Source organism: Rhipicephalus microplus, chromosome 8 (genome assembly GCF_043290135.1).
Source record: "Rhipicephalus microplus isolate Deutch F79 chromosome 8, USDA_Rmic, whole genome shotgun sequence".
Lineage (NCBI taxonomy): Eukaryota > Metazoa > Arthropoda > Arachnida > Ixodida > Ixodidae > Rhipicephalus > Rhipicephalus microplus.
The window spans coordinates 14761993-14781223 of NC_134707.1; the positions used below are offsets into that span (position 1 = coordinate 14761993).

Below are 19231 nucleotides of genomic sequence, written 5' to 3' on the forward strand. Positions count from 1 at the left end.
CTACCAACACGGCCCCTTGTGAGTCGCTAAGATATTCAAAATGGCCACTTGTGCGTCACCAAAAGAAATGTCACGGTATATTGAGCGAGCGTGGGACGAGCAAAGCGTACGATGTTGCTACGTCAGGTACAGCAGGAACCAAAACTATCTCTTAAGAAGATACAGTGCTTACTCATTCAGAAGGGACTAATTCTTACCAATACTTTTTCCGGTGTGTTAAAGGATTTTCATTTCATTCAAAACACTCGTGTGAGTACTGCTTTAACACTTGCCTTTTTTATTTTTACTAAATGGCTCCTGTTCGTTTCCTTTCAACACGACAGTGTTTTATGCTGGGGTCCAAGATTTCAGTCAAGTACTTCAATCACGGAAATTCCAGCTAAAGAAAACATGAACAGAAAAGAAACAAAAGAGAAAAGAAAATGGCAGTTGAACCCATTACCTATTGGTCATTGAAAAATGTCGGGCACGCCATGCATTGCGCCTTGGTCAAATGCTTTGTAGGCTTAAAAACACGCCTCTTAAAGCGAAGCAATGCCTTGCATACTGAAAGCACTTTGTCGTCTATCTACGCACAAGGGATAATTGGTATTATTAACTGTATTATTAATATTTCTGTTGCTTTCTACAATGCATCTTAAGTTATTTTCGCAAAAATGTATTTGCAAACATATTTACGAAATTTATGGCAACCTAACACTATTGGCGCAAAGCTTGTAGGAAGAGCGCAGCTGGTGGGCCCTCCTTGCTTCTCTTCTTTTTTTTCTCTTTTTTGTATAATTTTTGTGTCTTTCTTTCATCTAGTTTATTTCTTTCTCAATATATTTCTTTCTCGATCTTTCTATCGCCCTCTTTTGTTCACGAACAAAAAAAAGTTAGGAGGATCTTGACGTCATGCAGTCAGCCTCGGCAAGACAAGCCTTTTGAAGCCCGCAATGTCGGCCTAACACAAACCTTCTGCGTGACGACAACCACAGTAGCCAGGCTTGCGGAGGCTTCAGAGTATGGCACCCGGTAGCTTTTAATTGAAGCACGCTGGTTCGGCACAGACTAACCGGCCCACACAGTAGATTAAAAAAACAAAACAACACCTAGAGTTCAACCCCCCGCTTTTATCTCTTCCTCTGTCTGTGTCTCACATTCTGATACTTTTGTTTCAGGCTTGTTCTTTGTTTTCTTAATCTCTTCTTTGTTTATTTTTCTTTCAAAGTATTTCTTTGTCTGTCTTTCTATACTTTCATTTTTTTCATTCTTTTTTTCTATTTCCTTTCGCCGCTTTCTTTCTCTCACTACTTTTTTTCTTTATTCATTGTCTTCCTTTTTTTCGTCCTCTCTCTATCTCTTTCGCGGGCTGTACCTCGCCTAGCAAGGACGTAAGGAAAATAGGAGGAAAATAACGGCAGGGAGGTTAACCAGCCTATAGGCAGCCGGTTTTTTACCCTGCGAGGGAGATGGCGGAGATGAAAGATACAGAGCAGAGAGGGAAGAGAGATAAAGTCTCCATCTGCTCTACTAGGTAGCGGTGCTCGCTGAGTTTCTGCGGCGCATACTCACCTGAGCCGATTTGGAAGGCGCTGCACCAGTTACTAGATGGTCGAAACAGCTTCGCTCATTTCATGAAAATTTAGTTTCCAAAACGAGGTGCCAACCGTTTTATGAGCGATCATTCCTGGTGAACAGTGGCAGCTTACCGAGGAGGAACCAACCAACCAACATACCACGTTCTGAAGGCACGCTGTCATCATCGTCATCATCGCACGAGCACTCGCGAGCGCGTTCTGTTCGTGAGCCGTCCATCGCCCCGGGGCTCGTCCTCGCGAATGAAATCTCCTGTCAAGTGCATCCGCGCTTCGCCATGCACGTCTTGAAGTTGTACTTGATCATGACGCCCTGCATCTTTCTGGTCTTCGAGGCGACGACGCTGTTCGCGTCCTTGTTTCAGCAGATCGGCATCGTCTTCGTCACCCTGGTCCTGGGATGGTGGCTAAGCCTCGCCATCAACCGTCTGTGCTGCTCCAAGGGAAAGCCGCCGCCGCCACGTAGGCTCGCCGTCGTCGTCGCAAGTACTACAAATTATAAATTCGCAGATTATCGTTTCAGCGCCTTTTCGGGCCACCCATTTGGCACCTACGTAAGAGGAGAGAGCAGTGTTTATTGCCTTCACTACCTCTCCAACAGGAGAGGTAGTGAAGGCAAGAAACACTGCTACAACTACCTCTTCATTACTTATTCTTTCGCGTACGAGCAAACTGGAAGCACCAGGCGTTAAGCGTATCAAGATGTCGCGCCTTTCGAATGCGCGCGGTTATAATCGTCTGCGCATTTGAAAGCGCTCAAAGTGAAGCTAAGTCGGCTGATCGCGCATGGCATCAAGCGAGCCAATCATGGACTGCATAGCAAAGCAGAGGACGAAACAATTTACAGCTGAGTTCCTTCACATATTGCCGAGCCGATGTCCTAAAGAATCCACGCGAACAGACTGCTGGTGTCACAAATTGCACCAAAAGTACGGAAAATTGACAGGAGAGAGCAACGTGCTCCTTTTTTGTAGCTGCATAAGTTGCTTAGCAGTCCTTTTTTAGGTTCAGATGCTTAAACTGACAGGCCTTGAGAGGTATCGAACTGGAGGGCTCCACACAATTTTCGCCACAGGGTTTCCTTTAATGTGTTTTACTCTTTTATTTTATATATGATGTTTAACGTCACAAAACCACCATACGAAAATGCCGTAGACGCCATAGTGGAGGGCTCCGGAAATTTTGACCAGCTAGGGTTGTTAGTGACTTCAAATCAGAGAATATGTGCCTACACCATTGACACCTCCATCGGCAATGCAGTCTTCGCTGCAGGGATTCGATCCCGCGTCCTGAGGGTCAGTAGCAGAGTACCTTCGCCACTAAACCACCACGGTGGGTCCCTTCAGTATGTGCGGATATCATGCATTATCTGCGCGGGCTTCCAGTGTTTCTCGAGTGTGCCTCGGTGGATCTGTGGCTAGGGTGCTTGGCTACTGGTCCGAAGGTTGCATGTTTCATCCCCGCCACGGCAGTCACATTTCGATGGCGGTGAAGTGGAATAGCTCCATGTACTGCGCCATTTCTCTGCGCGTTCAAAAAACCCTGGGTTGACAACATTTTTGGTGCCCTCCCTTATAGCATCTCTCGTAATCAAATCGTAGTTTTGAACTTGAAGCAGACATATTATTGTTAGCGTTTCACTTCCGTGGGAATGCGACTGACTCGGCCTGTATAAAATCTGCGTTTTTTTCGTGTCAGCGATTGAGCGCCTAGCCATTGGGTCACCAACACAGCGCCTGTGTGAAAGATACTTACCAAATGACCTAAAGTGTTTCTATATATAACACCTAATCGTAGTAACAACCACAAAAATTAAGAATGAAAAAGACGGATACGATGAGATGACCCCGCATACATGTTAGCGCTACGTTCACGGTGTGTCTGTTTCTTGAGCTGCTAACCGTTGTACCAACTCACCAGACAAGCCAGTCTTTAGAATTTACATAACGAACACGCAGGCTGCGACAGCGAGCACGGATTCATGACGGCCTCCCAGCTGTCTCGCACAGGCTACTACGTGTTGTCCGGCTCCCAGGACATGGGCGGCGAAATGGCCAGGGGCATGGGACACTTCAACGTCGACGTCGTCGAGCTGCAAACGACCAGCGAGAGCTCGATGAACGACGCCTTCCAGGAAATCACCGAGCGGCTCTTCAAAGAGAGTGAGCCCATGGCCACTAAATCATTTCATGGAATACAGAATATATATATATATATATATATATAGATAGATAGATAGATATATATATATATATATATATATATAGATATATAGATAGATATATAGATAGATAGATATATAGATAGATAGATATATAGATAGATAGATAGATAGATAGATAGATAGATAGATAGATAGATAGATAGATAGATAGATAGATAGATAGATAGATAGATAGATAGATAGATAGATAGATAGATAGATAGATAGATAGATAGATAGATAGATAGATAGATAGATAGATAGATAGATAGATAGATAGATCGGCAGCTGCAATTGAGTAAAGTAGGAGGCAAGCTTCGTGCCCCCTTCTGTGGTTATGAAGAGAGCATCTCGTTTTCCTGCTCTTTCCTGCTCACATATCTGCCAATAAATATTGTCTACAAATATGCGTAGCGTCGTAAGCAAGTCAGAAGGCTATTCTATTGGTTCCCGATTTCGCTATCACGTTCTATACTTGAAGACGAAGCTCAAGTGTCCTACAATTTTTATTTCTCTACAAGTAGCAGAGGCGCAACGCCCAAATGTCTTTCTTCTTAATTTTCGAAACCAAATTCATAGTTACAAATCATCAGCGCTTACTCAGACTTACTCAGACTCTTGCCTCATTCCGATGATCATATCCTCTGGCAGCATGCATCGGGTAAAGTGAGGAAAATGAAAGAACGGCAGCACGAGCGCTCCATTTCAGAGATTGCGTTTCCCGTTTGTTTTGAGGGCGTCCTTGCGTCTAGTGTGCACTATAGGCTATAAAGGTCAAACACATATACCACCAGCAGATCTTAACCAGACTGATGAGTAAAGCAACATAATCCGTGAAATTGCGTGCTTGTCTCCTGTGTGTATTCTTTGGCAGACGCACCCCTTCACGCGCTCATCTGTAACGTTGGTAGCGCTGACCTCGGAGAGCTGGAGTGGATTAGCGAGCGAGGCCTTCTGCATGCATTCGACAACACGGTAGTGTCCACTATGAGGCTGGTCAACCGCTTCTTGCCCATGCTGCGTGAGGCTGGCGGAAGGGTGGTCGTCTGTGCTGGACCTTCTGGTGAGTTCACTTCTACATGGCCGAAGTATCTGGTCCTGAGGTTCTAGTAGAAACTCAAGGCAAGACTCTCAAGGCAAGCTATCAGTAAACAGTAGTTGTACAGAACACAATTATGACCAAGACGTTATTCAATTATATTACACGTAGAAAGCAGGTACACGACTGGAGAGTTGGTTTACCATACGGTAAATATATCTGCTGCCCAAGCACCTAAGTGGCTTCATTTTGGTCCTGACAGATTTCGTTGTCCAACTTTCGGACTTTATTTCTTATTCATTTATTTTTTATTTCTTAAATACTGCAGCCAAAAAGTCCAAGCGGGGTGAGCAAAATACATAATAATAACAGACAACAAGGTTGCAAAGTGTTTTTCTTTACAAAAAGTTTTGTATGTAAGACAAAAAAAACAACTTGGTTATGATACAAATATAAGGAAGCAACAAAACACCAGTATTCGCACAAATGGTCACGGGAATTGAGGGAATGCTTTCGTTAATTTATTCCAATCAGCTATAGGTTGTAGTAAAAAGTAGTAGCGAAAAGTGTCAATCCTTGCGAATATTGGCGTTAAAGAATGAGGATAGTGGTGCCGAGTAGGTCTGCTTAACAAGGCGAAAACGTACGCTGTGGTGTCCAAGGATAGGCAGTAGTTTACTAGGTCGGAAAGAAAATCTAGTTGGCATTTTTTTCTCCGTCTTTGTAATACTTCATAAATACTTGCAGTTAGTAGTGCAGTGGGGTAGTTGGTTGACTTAAATTTACTATAAGTACACCAAACTGCTTTACTTTGAACTTTTTCTAGCTTTGTAATGTCAATTTTTGTGTGGGGATCCCAAACTAATGGAGTCCTACTCAAGTTTTGGCCTATTTATGGAAAAGTGGGTCAGGAGGCGAGGTAGTCTTGAGCTTGTTACGGAGAAGGCATAATTTCCGAAAAGTGGCCGAGCAAATGTTATTTATGTGTATATTCCAGGATAAGGTACTCGTTAATGTTACACCTAAGTATTTATAGGAAGCTACTTTATGCGAAGGTGCTTCAGTTAAATTATGTATGTTGTCTGAAAGCACTTCTTTGCCCGTTAGAGGGACATACACCAATTTATTTGAATTAAGAAGCATTCCCCATCGTTCACGCAATTTTTAGGCGTTGCTCAAGTTAGTATTAAGATCGCATTGGTCCCTAATGCTGGTTACTTGTCTAAACGAAACACAATCATTCGCAAATAGACGAATTTCTACAGGAGTGCTAATTACAATGACAATGTCGTTTATGTATACCCAAAACATTAAACAAATGCGAATAGCGCATACACTGCTAGGAACAGCTCTGCAATGTAGTACAGTGTTACGCGGCGAGGAAGTTTCAGAATTGCTGCGCGAGGGTACCATTATCTTAAACACGCTCTCTTCATACATAGGTCTGACCTCACTCTCTTCACAACTACCAGCGGCTGCCGTATGGCGTCTCAAAGCAAATCGTTCCTATTGGCTGGCATCCAAGTGTCGCCTTGGAATACGCTCATTTACACGAAGTGTCTGTGTTTTCGAGCGCCACATTTCATGGTATGCTAACATTATACAGTAAGTCACACTCGCGCACAGGAAGAACAACGGGGAGAGCAATCATCTTTCATCCCGCTCCATCAATGTCATAACGTGCGCTGACGTAACTTGGTTACCACGTGCCATCCGTCCCTGCGTAGCTTCCAATGCACTAGTCGAGAATAGCGAGAAAGCTCTTACAGCGTGCTATGTAATCCTTAATTTTTCTTGTTCTTGTCCCATTCAAGAAATGTCTGCAACGATTCCATTGTGAGACAATACGTTTCGAGATTAAGGTAGATTTTTCCATGATTGGAGGAGTGGTATATGACGCCTTTAAGACCATTTTTATTTATCTAAACTACTGTAGTCCCTCGTTTCTTGAAGTTGTCTTCTTTCTTATCTAGACGGAACTCATGCAGCCTCGGCCCTTACTTGCAGGTCGAATCGCAGTCCCTGGAGCGGGAGTCTACAGCGTGCTCAATGCCGCGTTGATATCTTTCGCCGACTGCCTCCGTCGCGAAATGGCGAAGTTCAGGGTTCACGTCGTCCTAGTGGAACCCGTATGGCTGAACTACAGGTACGCGTCCACAACAACGACAGTGAAAAGTACTGACCACTGGAATGGCCAGGGGAGGGTGGACAGGTTGAAACCCACTTTTCCCTACAAAATTTGTCTGTTTTGCATAGTTATAATTGACTACTTCTGATTACAATTTTTTAGATATAAAACAGTGCCATGGTGTCTCGGCCAAGCTGTCTCAGTCGAGATAGCGATATATATGAACGTCCAATAATATTTTCTACAGTTGTGTTCCGAGCGGTTTTCAAGTACGGCTGTTTCATGCTAGATCCATAGCTACAGTAATTGGTGAAAAGCTCTGCATTTATTTTCACGTCAACATGTTGAGTTACAGGCTCTTTTCAGTTTTACCGAGTTTGTTCTCACGAACAGGATTGACGCGCTCTGCCTTCAAAACTTTCGTGAATCAGGTTGGGCGATCTTTCGTTTAATTTGTGCATTGACTTCATCAGCAACAAATACAAATTCAATTTAAAATAATGCAGCGTGTGCAAAACAGATGCAGTCTGTTTGGCCCTGAAAGCATCCTAATAATGAATAAGTGAAGCAACTCCCACAGTCTCCTATGTTTTAGCATAGGACACCTCAAAGGCTACAGTAATCCTTTTTATATCAGTTTTTTATTCGACGGTGTTCATCCTATCATACCATATTAAAGCTTTCAGCTCTTAACATGCTTTTACACTGCCTCCGGCAGTGAACGCGTTAGAAATTTTATGCATATTCTAGTGTTTCGCAGTGCCCTGGGGAATCACCCCACTTTTTTACCAACCAGAATGCCACCTGATGCCACCATCATGTGATGTCAAAATGTCGTCACAAGTTTCAGAGACCTCTCGCGTTGTGCTGACATCACACGACGATGATTTCTTGCATCATTTCATGTCGACGCCAAGGCTGCCGAAGTTTGCGTCTAGCGTTGAGTGAGTCATCCTAGGTTTTTGCCTTAAAAAAACTTATATCCAACCCCACTAAGTTTTCATTGGGAGCGAAGCTCCTTACACTCGCGCGAGGTCCATTGAATCCGTCGTCGCAGCTTCCCGTCGGACTGAAAACATTCATGTGTTGCACATACCGTACATAGAGCGTTCATACGCACAAATGATTTGAAACTATAGACCGTACTCTCTCTGTCCGTACGCGCATCCGTCGCGTTTATCTGTCCGTCCTTGGATCTGTCCGTCCATCCGTATTTCCATCCGTCCACCTGACTGCCGTGCGTCAGTCGTCAGTCCGCCTGTCTGTCCATGCATCCGTCCGTCCGCCATCCTTTACGTTAGTCGCCGACTTCAACGCAGACATTATGGGCCTTGGTACCTAGCTGCCCTTCACCATCAGCATTCACATCATGAATCAGCTGCCAATTTTTCCATGTTCCTCTTAACCCTTACGTGCATTTCTCTCAAACTCCGCATTCTTGTGCAGAGCTGCTGTGGCGACCTCTATTGAGATACGCCTCTGCACTTTTCTCGTGAATTGGCCTTATTCTCGCTGACTACAGAACTCCCTTGAGCCAAGTCCACTCGGCGGGCATTGGCGTCAAGGAGTCGGTGAGCAGTGTGAGTCGCGACGTCTTCGACGACTATTCTCTGGGCTACGTGAACGCCTTCCGAAACCTGTGGAACCACCGCACCACCCGCTGGTACGTGGGACAACCCGACGTGATGGCTCGCTCCACCTGCCTCGCCGTCAGCGACGACCCGCCTCAGTACGTCTACCCTTGCGGCTATTTCGTGGAACGGGCAGTAAACGCCGTCCTCGCCTACATGCCCACTCAGGTCGTCGACCTAGTGCAATGCTTCTTCTACCAGGCGAGTATGCGGCGCAACCCTGCGTTCGATTGACGAATGAATGAATAATTGTAGCGAACAAGCGCACCAATCGAGAAGACCTGACTCAGCTCACTTGGTGGACAAATATTATCAGTGTTTAACGTCCCAAAACCACAGTACGATTACTAGAGACGCCGTATTGGTGAGCTCCGGAAATTTCGACTACTTGAGGTTCTTTGACTTGAATCTAAATCTAAGTACAGGGGCCTTTTCGCCTCCACTGATAATGCGGACGCCATGGCCGAGATTCGGTATCGCGACCTGCGGGTCAGCAGTCAAGTTCGTTCAGGGGGTCCACTAGACTTCACTGGCTCACAAGATAAGTGACGTGTGATTTGATATAACAGTGAATTTTTTCATTCATTCACTGCTGTTAACAATAGGTGAATATATGTTCATACTAATGTCCGTCCTGCCTTACATTTATCCTCATAGGTTTAGCACGTTTCCTGTTCCCCTGGAAATTCGAAAGTGTTTTTAACAAACCGAAGATATAACAGATGAAAGCTGACACAAAGACGAGACTGACATCGACAGGCATTGTGATCAATATGTCGATGAGTGATGATAAGCGATGCACATAGAGTGAGGGGCTCAATGTACTAGAGGTATACTTCAACAGGACAGACTTGTCTGGCGATTCGTTGTGCAGTGCTGGTTAACGTATGGCTGATGTGAACAACATATGATCAAGTCATTGCTTACGTTAAGTAGTGTTGTTGGTCAACAGGAGCGCCAGATAGTGCCAGCTTTCATATTCCATTCACTTTCTTTCTCTCACACAGAAAGGAGGATGAAAAAAAGCAGTTGTTTTTAGGCTGGCTCAAATGATGTCAGGATATCTGCCACTGTCATTAAAGCGAAACTTTAAGAATGTTGCATGCTGGTTGTGCTCACATATGGGGCTTCATTGAAGATATAAATAGTTAAAACAGAAATAGTTAAAAACAACGACGCGTACAAACAAACGTCAAATATAAGGTCTAACGTTCCAAATCTCAGAATTTGGCAGAATGGGTGAGCGAACAAACACCGAAAGCATAAATGCTCATGGACATCAAGTGAAAGAAATGAACATTGGCTGGTCACGAAGTCAGGATGATGGTGGTCCTAATCTTAATGATAATGATATGACAAAAAAAGTATTGTTTGGGTGCTCCTTAGGTAGACTGTTAGTAAGCGCCAAATGTATACACTGTGTTCACGTACTGTGATTCCAGAGAGGCTTTCGCATCTCGATAACTAGTTAACATATTTGCACAGCGCAAAATACGAGTAGTTACGACGTAACTACAGAAGAAAACACAAGGACAGGATAATAAAATTTCAGTTGAAGTCAGCACTCCGTCATTGTGTCTTCTTTTTTAGTTACGTCGTAACTACTCGTGGTCTTGCGCTGTGTAAATCTGTTGATTTCCAATCACCAACAAGCCCAAGCATTTGTCTTATTGATAACCAACAACCCGATCTGGCCCTTTGCCCAATTATTTTTATCGCTTTCCAGCCATTCGCCAGGCTCCGGCTGGGGTTCGAAACGAACGGATCTGCCAATTCCACCTCTAGCCGGCGGCGCATAACGAGTCCAGGATCCGTGCAGAGGTACTTGCACTCTACTCTGTCACCATCAGCGCCTATGCCGTGGCAGACGTCGCCCTTGTCGAAACCGGCACGCGAGTTGCAGGCCATGCGGAGCGACTACTTCCCGTCGACCGATCACACCGCGGAGGCGACTCCGCCACCCGCAACACCGCCACCCTGTGTTCGCGTCACCGGAGAGTCGTTCATACCTCACCGGTCTGAAGGCAGTGATCAACAATGTGTCGGTAGCGCAGGTAGGAAGCGTTGCGTATTCATCTACCTTTACACTGAATGAACTGCCTCTTGCCAGTGTACCACCTTCGTTTTACTCGGCGACAACTTATCTTGGCAATGTAGCGAAAGCTACGGTGGCGGCCATCCGCGCATTTGTGTTACTGCGCAAGTATTCCGGCAGATTGGTGACGATGCCAGTTCCGATTTCGGTTTTCCTCAATGGCAGCATTGGACATTTCGGGCTGACCCCACCTCACTTAAGCATACACGTTGCGTTTGACTTGCTTGGCTTGCTTTGAAAGCCACTTTATGCAACATATTCAGTGTACCTCCGATAACAAGATGGCCAATGTGCGGCCGCTAATGGTCCAGTCGGCATCAGAGACACCAAGTTTTGCGCAAGATGTAGGTTATCATGGAGTGCCAGCTCTCTCGAACCGACACCTTGTTAGGCTTCGCAGATTTGTTTTTTTTTTTGAAAAGGAAGAAAGTTTTACTTATTGCAGTTCAGAAACTATGAATATCGGAAATTTAAAATGGGTACTACTTCACGACTCGTGCACACTCAAGCGTTGGTTGCGGTTCTGCATCCTTCGCGGTCCCGTTATGAAAGGTTTTCGCCAGTTCATCCCTTACCCACCATGTGGATCAATTAAGATACGCCAGCACACTCACAATCGTCATAATCAATGACACGAGGGTGCATTCACAGAGAATAGTGAACCAAAACTCAAGCTTGCGGAGTGATGACAACGCTGCACCTGGCTCTGGCGGCAAGCTCAGTGTAATCCGAGGATAGGCGCGGCAAAGGGAGAAAGCGATTCAGTGTGTTTCTCTGAAGCGATAGCGCGTGCGGCTAGTCGTGCTCCCAAACTAGTCGCTCCCAGGCTAGTCGCTCCCAGGCTAGTCATGCTAAGGAACCGAACACTGACCCGCGTTCACGAAAGATAGGGTGTACATGACACTAGAGCCGGAAGAAATGAGACGAACACTTAGCAAACTGACTCACGCTGGTGAAAGGCTTAGAGCTCAGCTTGAGGCCTTGCGGCGACGTGAGCGGGTATTGGTCCCGCGGCACGGAGGACATGGCTCTTGAACTTCTAAGACATTTTAATGCCATCATGCTGCAAACGTTTGCATATGACAGTACATGGCTGCTACTGCTAGGTACCACATCAAAGCAACAAATATATGATTTTCATAAATTTAAATCCAGCACACCGATAGAGTACGTGACTTCACGTCTTCAGAATGAGACTTACATGGAAGCATACGTCGTACTTCGTATTTTTACAGACCTGAGAAATGCATTTTGCAGCGACTCGGGCGTCCTCGTCTGCTATCGTCCGCTCCACATCATAAACGTGACTAACGAGCTTTACTTCTTTTTGATGATTCAATTTTCGGAAGTGCTTGTCCAGCCATGAGATCTTCTTGACACCGCACTGCAGGCGTTACATTGTGAGGTGACTTTAATGCACCGCGTGCTCTGCACCAGCACGTAAAACAGCGGCAGAGCATTGGCGGGAAGGGAAAAGGCGTGATATACATCCAAGATTTCTGCTTTTCTGCCAGAGATGGCACTGCCTGTTCAGAATCGCAGCGCCACAACGTGTTCGTTTAGCTCCCTATTGACAACGACCGTTTTATTGATCACAAGGGGTAGCAATTAGGCCGAGTAAATAGCGAATTGAGTCGGCGCAGCTACTAGCCGAATGTTTAGGGTTTTTTTGCGATTTTAGGTAAATTACTGGGCATTCATTCTTCGTTACTTATGTAGCTTATATAACTTCAGATTTTGTTAATTTGTTTAGTATCGTTTTTTACCATTACCGGCCTTGTATTACAGCCAGAGTTGCTGATGCTAATGAGCTAGCGAGCAAATAATAATCATGAAATTAGCCCCTCTTTCAAAAGAAAAGCACGATTTACACGAGGACGTCCAAAAGAAGTGGAAATGTAAATTTCTCACTTATTGGACATGCTCTTAGTTATAATGAAAAATGTCCCTGAAATACGAAGGGGCGATGCCAAAAATCACCGTTTTTTCGTACAAAAAGACAATCAGAACTATAAGCGAAAGCATATACTTACTTTTCAACATTTTTTTCAGTATATTCTTCATTCAATTAAGTTAACAATTGTCAATGCATGATTACAGTAACTTGTTGGTTTTGCTAACATGGGTTATACTTCTACATTTTGCTACTCAAGCTGACCATCAAACGCCCTATTCGTGAACCTGATCATCATGCTAACTACATTTACTGAAAGAATGCAAATTAGCCACACAAAAAACGCAACAAGCATCTGGAAAATTTTACAATGACTCGTCGAGAAGAGAAGCCCAAAACCGCAAATATAAGTAAAACTGGCAACTCCGTTTAGACCTGTATCGCCAACAGAGTGACCATACTCACGAGACAAAGGATGAATGACAGGCATAATGTCACGCACTTTATAAAAATGCGGACGCCCTATTGTTACACACCTGATTGCTCATTAGGACGGTTTTTACTTGGCCTTATTTGTTTTCCGTTTTCGCACGAACTCTTGCGTGTAAAAGACTTACACAAGAGACAAGACGTCGGCCCAGTTACACGAAAGAACACAGCACACTGCGTTCGTGTTTTTGTGTGCATGCGTGCGTGTACTATACACGGAACAATACAGGAGCAAGTGGTCACATGGGCTTTGCGATTGCGTGGCTTAAACGCTGAAGCAAGCAGCTACCTTCTATAAGCGAATATGTGATTGGTTGATTGAATGATTCCTTACTTTACTGAATACATAATAATAATTATTAATAATTCTATCAATAGGTAGATTGATTGATTATGTTTTCTTTATCACCTCTGTCTGTTTACATGATTTTTGCCCCACGTTCCACATCAGTGAAAGCTAAGGCGTGGGTTGCCAACAGCGTACCACCGCCTTGGCCAATCGACATCACAAGCAGGCTGGCGGTCATCAAACAGTTGCCACAGCAGGCGGAGCCACGGCTGTCGCACCAATCACTGGTGCCGTACGTGAGCCCTGATGAGTCGTCCAGTTCGGACGTGACCATCTCTCCCGATCTGTCATCAAACAGCATTTCTCGAGGCTCCCTGTCGAAGTCGACGTCCCCGGTGCCGCCCTTTGCCCAGCCTACGTCCTCGCTTCCGATGTCACCGCAGGCTCTGACATCGCTGCAGCCTCCGGCTACCAAGAAAAGTGACGTCGAGGGCGCCAGTGGCGTCGAAGGTGGCACTGGCGAGGCGTCCATGACGCAGAGCGAGGACAGTGGCTCCCTCGTTCTGAACTTGATGGACGGCACCCAGTGTGAGGTCATCGCCTCTATGTTTGCCTCGGCACAGCGCATGGCGAAGGACCACGTCCAGACACCATGTGCCCACGCCAGGTACAAAAGCGTACGCAGTAGGCGTCTCTTGCATCCAACCTACTTGTATGAACAGTAGTGACGGATCGAAACAAGATGAATAGGTCTAAGTGGCACACATACGTCGCTTTCCACCACCTTCAGTTCGGGTCTTATCGGCGTCATTTCTACTTGAACGCGTAGACGCCACGACTTGAAGGCGTAGACGCCAACATGGAATGCGCAGAACTTCATACGACTTGAATGCGTAGATGCCAACGTTGAATGCGTAGAACGCCATTTCTTGAACGGGTACACCCCAGCCGTGAATGCGCAGGATGCCATGACTAGAACGCGTGCGCGCCAACATTGAATGCATAGAATGCCACGACTTGACCGAGTAGACACCAACATTGAATGCGTAGAACGCCATTATCTTCACAAAGCAAGGTAGTAGTAATGTGACCTGGCTATCACAAGTCTTTGCGCATACAAGTTGAATGTCACATTTGAATCCGTTAGTGCTGTACTAGGTGTACAAGACGAGCTTTTTTGTGCAACCCGCGATGGTGGTATGGTGGTTGTGATGCTTGACTGCTGACCCAAAAATTGTACGATTGATTACGAGTCGCGTCGAAATGGACGCGAAACGCTATCAGCCCGAGTGCTTAGTGTTTAGTTCCATGTTGAAGGCAAGAATGTTCCAATTTAGGCTAACTGGGCTGAGTTATTCATTAAGGATATTCATTATTATGAATTATTCATTGTCACGTTCGCTCTTAGGAGCGAACGCCATATACCGGACAGGTGAGAGAACAAAGACCCCAGGTAGTCGCAGTTTCTGGAGCTCTAGAATAAGGCATCTGTCATCATCGTATCAAGGTTTCGAAACTTAAAAACGTCGAAAAGTGTTATATAATGAAATGTTGTGCCCTCCTGAGGACTTTTTGTGGCGACAGCATGTAACTTGGAGTTGATAATAAAAATGTAGTGTACCACTCTATAGATAAGTGGCACTGTGAAAATTCTTGCGTGCAGCGTGATACGACCATTGCCTCCACAAGCGGAGGCCCTTCCACTCGGGCTTATACCCCCGTCGCCAGCCGCACCACTGGTGGCGCAGCAGTGGTATTTCCGGCCCCGGGGTCCCGAACCGTGGTCACCGCGGTCACCCTATCACATTGGAGTCCGGCCACTGCCACCGGACGCCATGCGCGTGATCTCACCCCCAGATGAGGGTGACGCAGTCACCATATCGCCCACAGGGGAGCACAGTGGCAGCCCCATCGACTCGGCCACTCGAGTGGAGGTAACAAAGTTTCCAGGGTCCCTTACACACGCGCTTGAGACAACTTGAAGGTGAATGCCATTTTTTCCTCTCGGCCGATGTATCGATATTGCCCCGCTAGCCTTCGTAAGTTTCCTTCATCTTAATAGAACGCTTTGCTCAGCGAGGTCGTGCATTGTCTGAACATAAACGGAGAGCGCGGAAAAACTAGTACCGGGAGACAAATATAGACGGAATGTGCGCTCACTACGAAATGATTTTATCAATACATAATTGTGGGATATACACAGACCGTATGTTACTAATGCGGCATTACTTATACTAGACGTTACGTGGATTGCTAGTTAAGGACAGTACATGAATTGCTACTGAACGAAAAATGTTACCGCTAGATGCCTATGGGATCAAGTTTTTACCAGTTAATGAAGAACACAATTTATTTATTATTTGGAAAAAGTTCATGACATTCTGCCATGCCGGCATCGGTACACTGCCTATTTGTGAATATTATTTGGAAATGGTCATGAACTTAATTTAGGTCTGAAAAATTAGAAAACCACTACCAAACTGGCTCGGACAACATGAGCCACTTATCAGTATAAAGAAATTTGGATGATTTTGTGAAGAATGGGATTTGTTACCTCTGTATTCCCTGTTTATACACTATATCATTACTGTATGATGTACTAGAGACAGTAATAAAACGAGAAAAAATTGGCAGCATATCCACGGAGTGAATGATGGAGAGTGGGGTGAAGCATTCGTCCATCCATTCGTTCTTGCTTCCGTTCGTTCATGCGTCCGTCTGTGTGACCGTACATGCGTCCATCCGCCCGTCCGTGCGTTCGTGCGCCTGTTCGTGCGTCTGTCCCTGCGTTCGTCCATGCATCCGCCCCTGCGTCTGTTCAAGCGTCCATGCGTGCATCTGTCCGTGTGTCCGTTCATCCATCTATTCAACACTCCAAGTACCACCATCTCGCATCTTTTCATCATATATTCCCCATATAGAAGCACCGTGCATGCAGCGGACATTCCAAGGACTAAACGAGAGGTGGCACACGCATACTTTCTTACGGCTTGCGCTTCGGGTCTACTTCCCACCTTTAACCACCTCGAGTTCATGGTATATACTAGTTCACTGTATTCATGGCACTGCGGCCCAACGCTCAATAAACCGTTCTAAAACCAAGGACGTTACGCCCAGCGAGTATAACGTAGCAACCTTTTCCTGTCAGATAGTGCTCAATGTGCATGTCAATGGCTGCTAATAGGGATCGCAGCGTGCGCGTTAACTAAAAGCCGAGTGCTCCTGCCTCTCATTCCCCCTTAGCAGCCGTTGGCATGTACATTGAGCACTATCTTTTATTGTTCAACAACGCACAGAAGAAATCTCTCACCGGCACCACCTTGGAGGTCAAAATGTTATACTTGTTGCACACTACAATGGCTACGAGGAACGAACAGGTGTTGCTATAAGGAGCTTCGCCCCTAAAATGTTTGGCTAATTATGCACCGACCGAACGGGCAGGTGTGTAAACCAGTGGGCCCGGGAGCACGACTTGACGCTCTCAAACGATAAGGGCGCGCACCTTTCCGCGCAGTGTGCAGTGTGTGGCTGTGTGCTTTTCTTTGCTTGATTGCAGGTGCTGGCAAGCAGCTGGGAAATCGTTGTAGGTGAATTGTGTGAGGCATTCTACTTGAAAATAAAGGGTGTGGATTCCGTCAACCATACATCAATATATTAACGGGAGCGTGAATTTCAATTACTTTGTCGCAATATGACTTAGTCTAAAATTAGCAGTTTTGCAATGTGTGAGCTTCCACGTTTGTGATGTACGGTCTGCTGAATTCTCACAATAATTTCATTATAAAATCAATTTGTAGTGAGCGCCCGCCCCGTCTGCTTGTCTTATGCGTCTTGTCGCTTTGAGATCTGTGTTTGTTTCTTCACTTTATGCACCTAACGAGGCCTTCCACGTCCTGTGGCATCGGAAAATCTTCAAGAAAGGTACGATACAGTGTGATGAAGTGATCACGTGATTTTGTGTCATATGATGTCGTAATTCATAAACAATGGAAATATGTGACGTCATTGTGACAACTCAATTACGTCATTCCGCGATGATTTCTTCCATCACTCGACCCTGATGCCACCGGCGTGGAACTCCGATGCCGATCGTGAAATTTCGCGTTTGATGAACGTTCTAATAAAATATATTCGACATCAAATATCATCATCAAACATCATCATCAATATCAAACATCAAATATATTCGACAAAAGGCGAAGTTAGCCATAATTTAGTCATCTGTAATTAACGCTAACAAGCCTCTTAATGCTTTAAGCCAACACCAGTCGTTGGAAACGCGTGCGGAAGATATGCACTGTTAGTCAGCCGCCTGACCTGCTCACTTGGTCAAGAGGGGGCATATTTAGAGCAAGTGTACCATTATAGAAGGGCTCCAAACTGCAAAGCAAGACATCGTATTGAATAAAATCATTTGGCATGGGCGTTTATATGCCACCTAAGCGAGAAAATCGTCCGTCTGTTTGTCCGTTGATAACCTATGACGATCACTCCCACAAACACATAGAGAAAAGAACATTTTCGTCGTATAGCGCCGTTGAACATGGGTCCCACTGCACTGACTTGCCAACTGCATCTCGCTCTTGGAAGAAGAGCTCAGATGCATTTGAATGTCGTGACAGTTTTTGCAAGGAGGCACTTGCATGTAGGGGAACACAATGATACAACGTGCGGCATTATATATACTTTCTAAACTGTTCCCAAAGAGTCATTCCAAGTAGCTTTTCCAGAAAAGCCTATCAATCCTCTGCGATTCTTTTTGCAGTCCTGTTAGTAAACAAGTGTTAATCTTTGTGTGTGTTTTTTTTCTTTTTTTACTTGTATTGTTCATTTGTTTTGCCTGGCTCTCTCTTTCTTTCTCTCATCGTATAAAGTGAAGCGCTGAAGTTGAGCTCCTCGGTTTCATAATCAGGTCGCGGTTCGATCCCGGCAGCAGTGGTCGCATTTCGATAGAGGCGAAATGGTAGAAGCCCCTGTACTGTGCGATGTCAGTACAAGTTAACGAAAACTAGATAGTCAAAATTTTCCAAGCACTCGTACTACAGCCTTTCTCGTATTCATATCGTCCTTTTGCCACGTGAAGCTACTCACACACTCGCTATCAGTTGCATATTCAAACACGATGACTATAGCGTAACGCAGCAAGCGCGTGAACGAGAGACACAAGTTTCACCTTCTCTGCTTGTCGACCTGCATTCCTTCCAGGCGGTGTGGACAAGCGCTCCCACCGGCGCCCCGGGGGACGACGCCACCCCTGAAACGCCCCTACTTCCCGAAGCCTCGGCGCCACCTCTCAAGCGCATGTCAGAGACGTACGCGCAGTACCTAGTAAGGCTTCGCAAGAGCGGCCAGCTGGATGCGGAAATCGAAGACGGGAGCGACTCCTTCGAAGGAGGATCCGGGCCGACCAGGGACCCTTCCCAGGACCAAGGCGCCAGACGTCGCGCCTCTAGCGGCAAAAGCGATCCGGACGATCGCCATTAGTGACTAGGGCGCCTATTCGCGCAAATTATATTATGAACAAAAAAATTTGTTGCGGAATATCTCTCCTAGGATAAGCTACATGAAAAAAAAGAAGACTGGTCAACATTTCGGCGTTAATTACTCTGATTAGTTCATGCAAGCTTTTTAGGCTATAAATTTGCATAAATAACGAACGTATAGATTCCTAATCGCATATACATGTGGTGTAGTGGCTTAGCGTCTCCAACGAAGAACGGACGATGGGTGGTCGACGTGGCCGACGTTGACGCCAGCTAGCCACGACACGACGGGGTCGGTCCAGAGCAGCGAAGAAAGACGTCCACTCGACTCGAGAGCTCATCACACACACTACACACTTGTTCGCATATCACCTCATAAGCGCACTCAAGGGCGCTTATGTGG

The 19231-nt window shown here is 45.6% G+C and overlaps 1 protein-coding gene across 1 annotated transcript; it reads left to right on the plus strand.

Moving 5' to 3' along the window:
* The first annotated feature begins 1789 nt into the window (after positions 1–1789).
* Positions 1790–19231, plus strand: LOC119182205 (uncharacterized). The gene is made up of 9 exons (XM_075872497.1): positions 1790–2063; positions 3536–3739; positions 4655–4843; positions 6827–6965; positions 8470–8779; positions 10305–10632; positions 13508–14012; positions 15009–15279; positions 18551–19231. Exons 1-9 carry the CDS (start codon positions 1856–1858, stop codon positions 18827–18829), a joined length of 2433 nt encoding a protein of 810 aa, XP_075728612.1. The 5' UTR covers positions 1790–1855; the 3' UTR covers positions 18830–19231.

Coding starts and splice junctions, on each gene's coding strand:
- LOC119182205 (XM_075872497.1), top strand. CDS start 1,856: ATGCACGTCTTGAAGTTGTACTTGATCATGACGCCCTGCATCTTTCTG. Junction 14,013..15,008: donor ACACCATGTGCCCACGCCAG/GTACAAAAGCGT, acceptor TCTTGCGTGCAG/CGTGATACGACCATTGCCTC. Junction 15,280..18,550: donor ACTCGGCCACTCGAGTGGAG/GTAACAAAGTTT, acceptor CATTCCTTCCAG/GCGGTGTGGACAAGCGCTCC.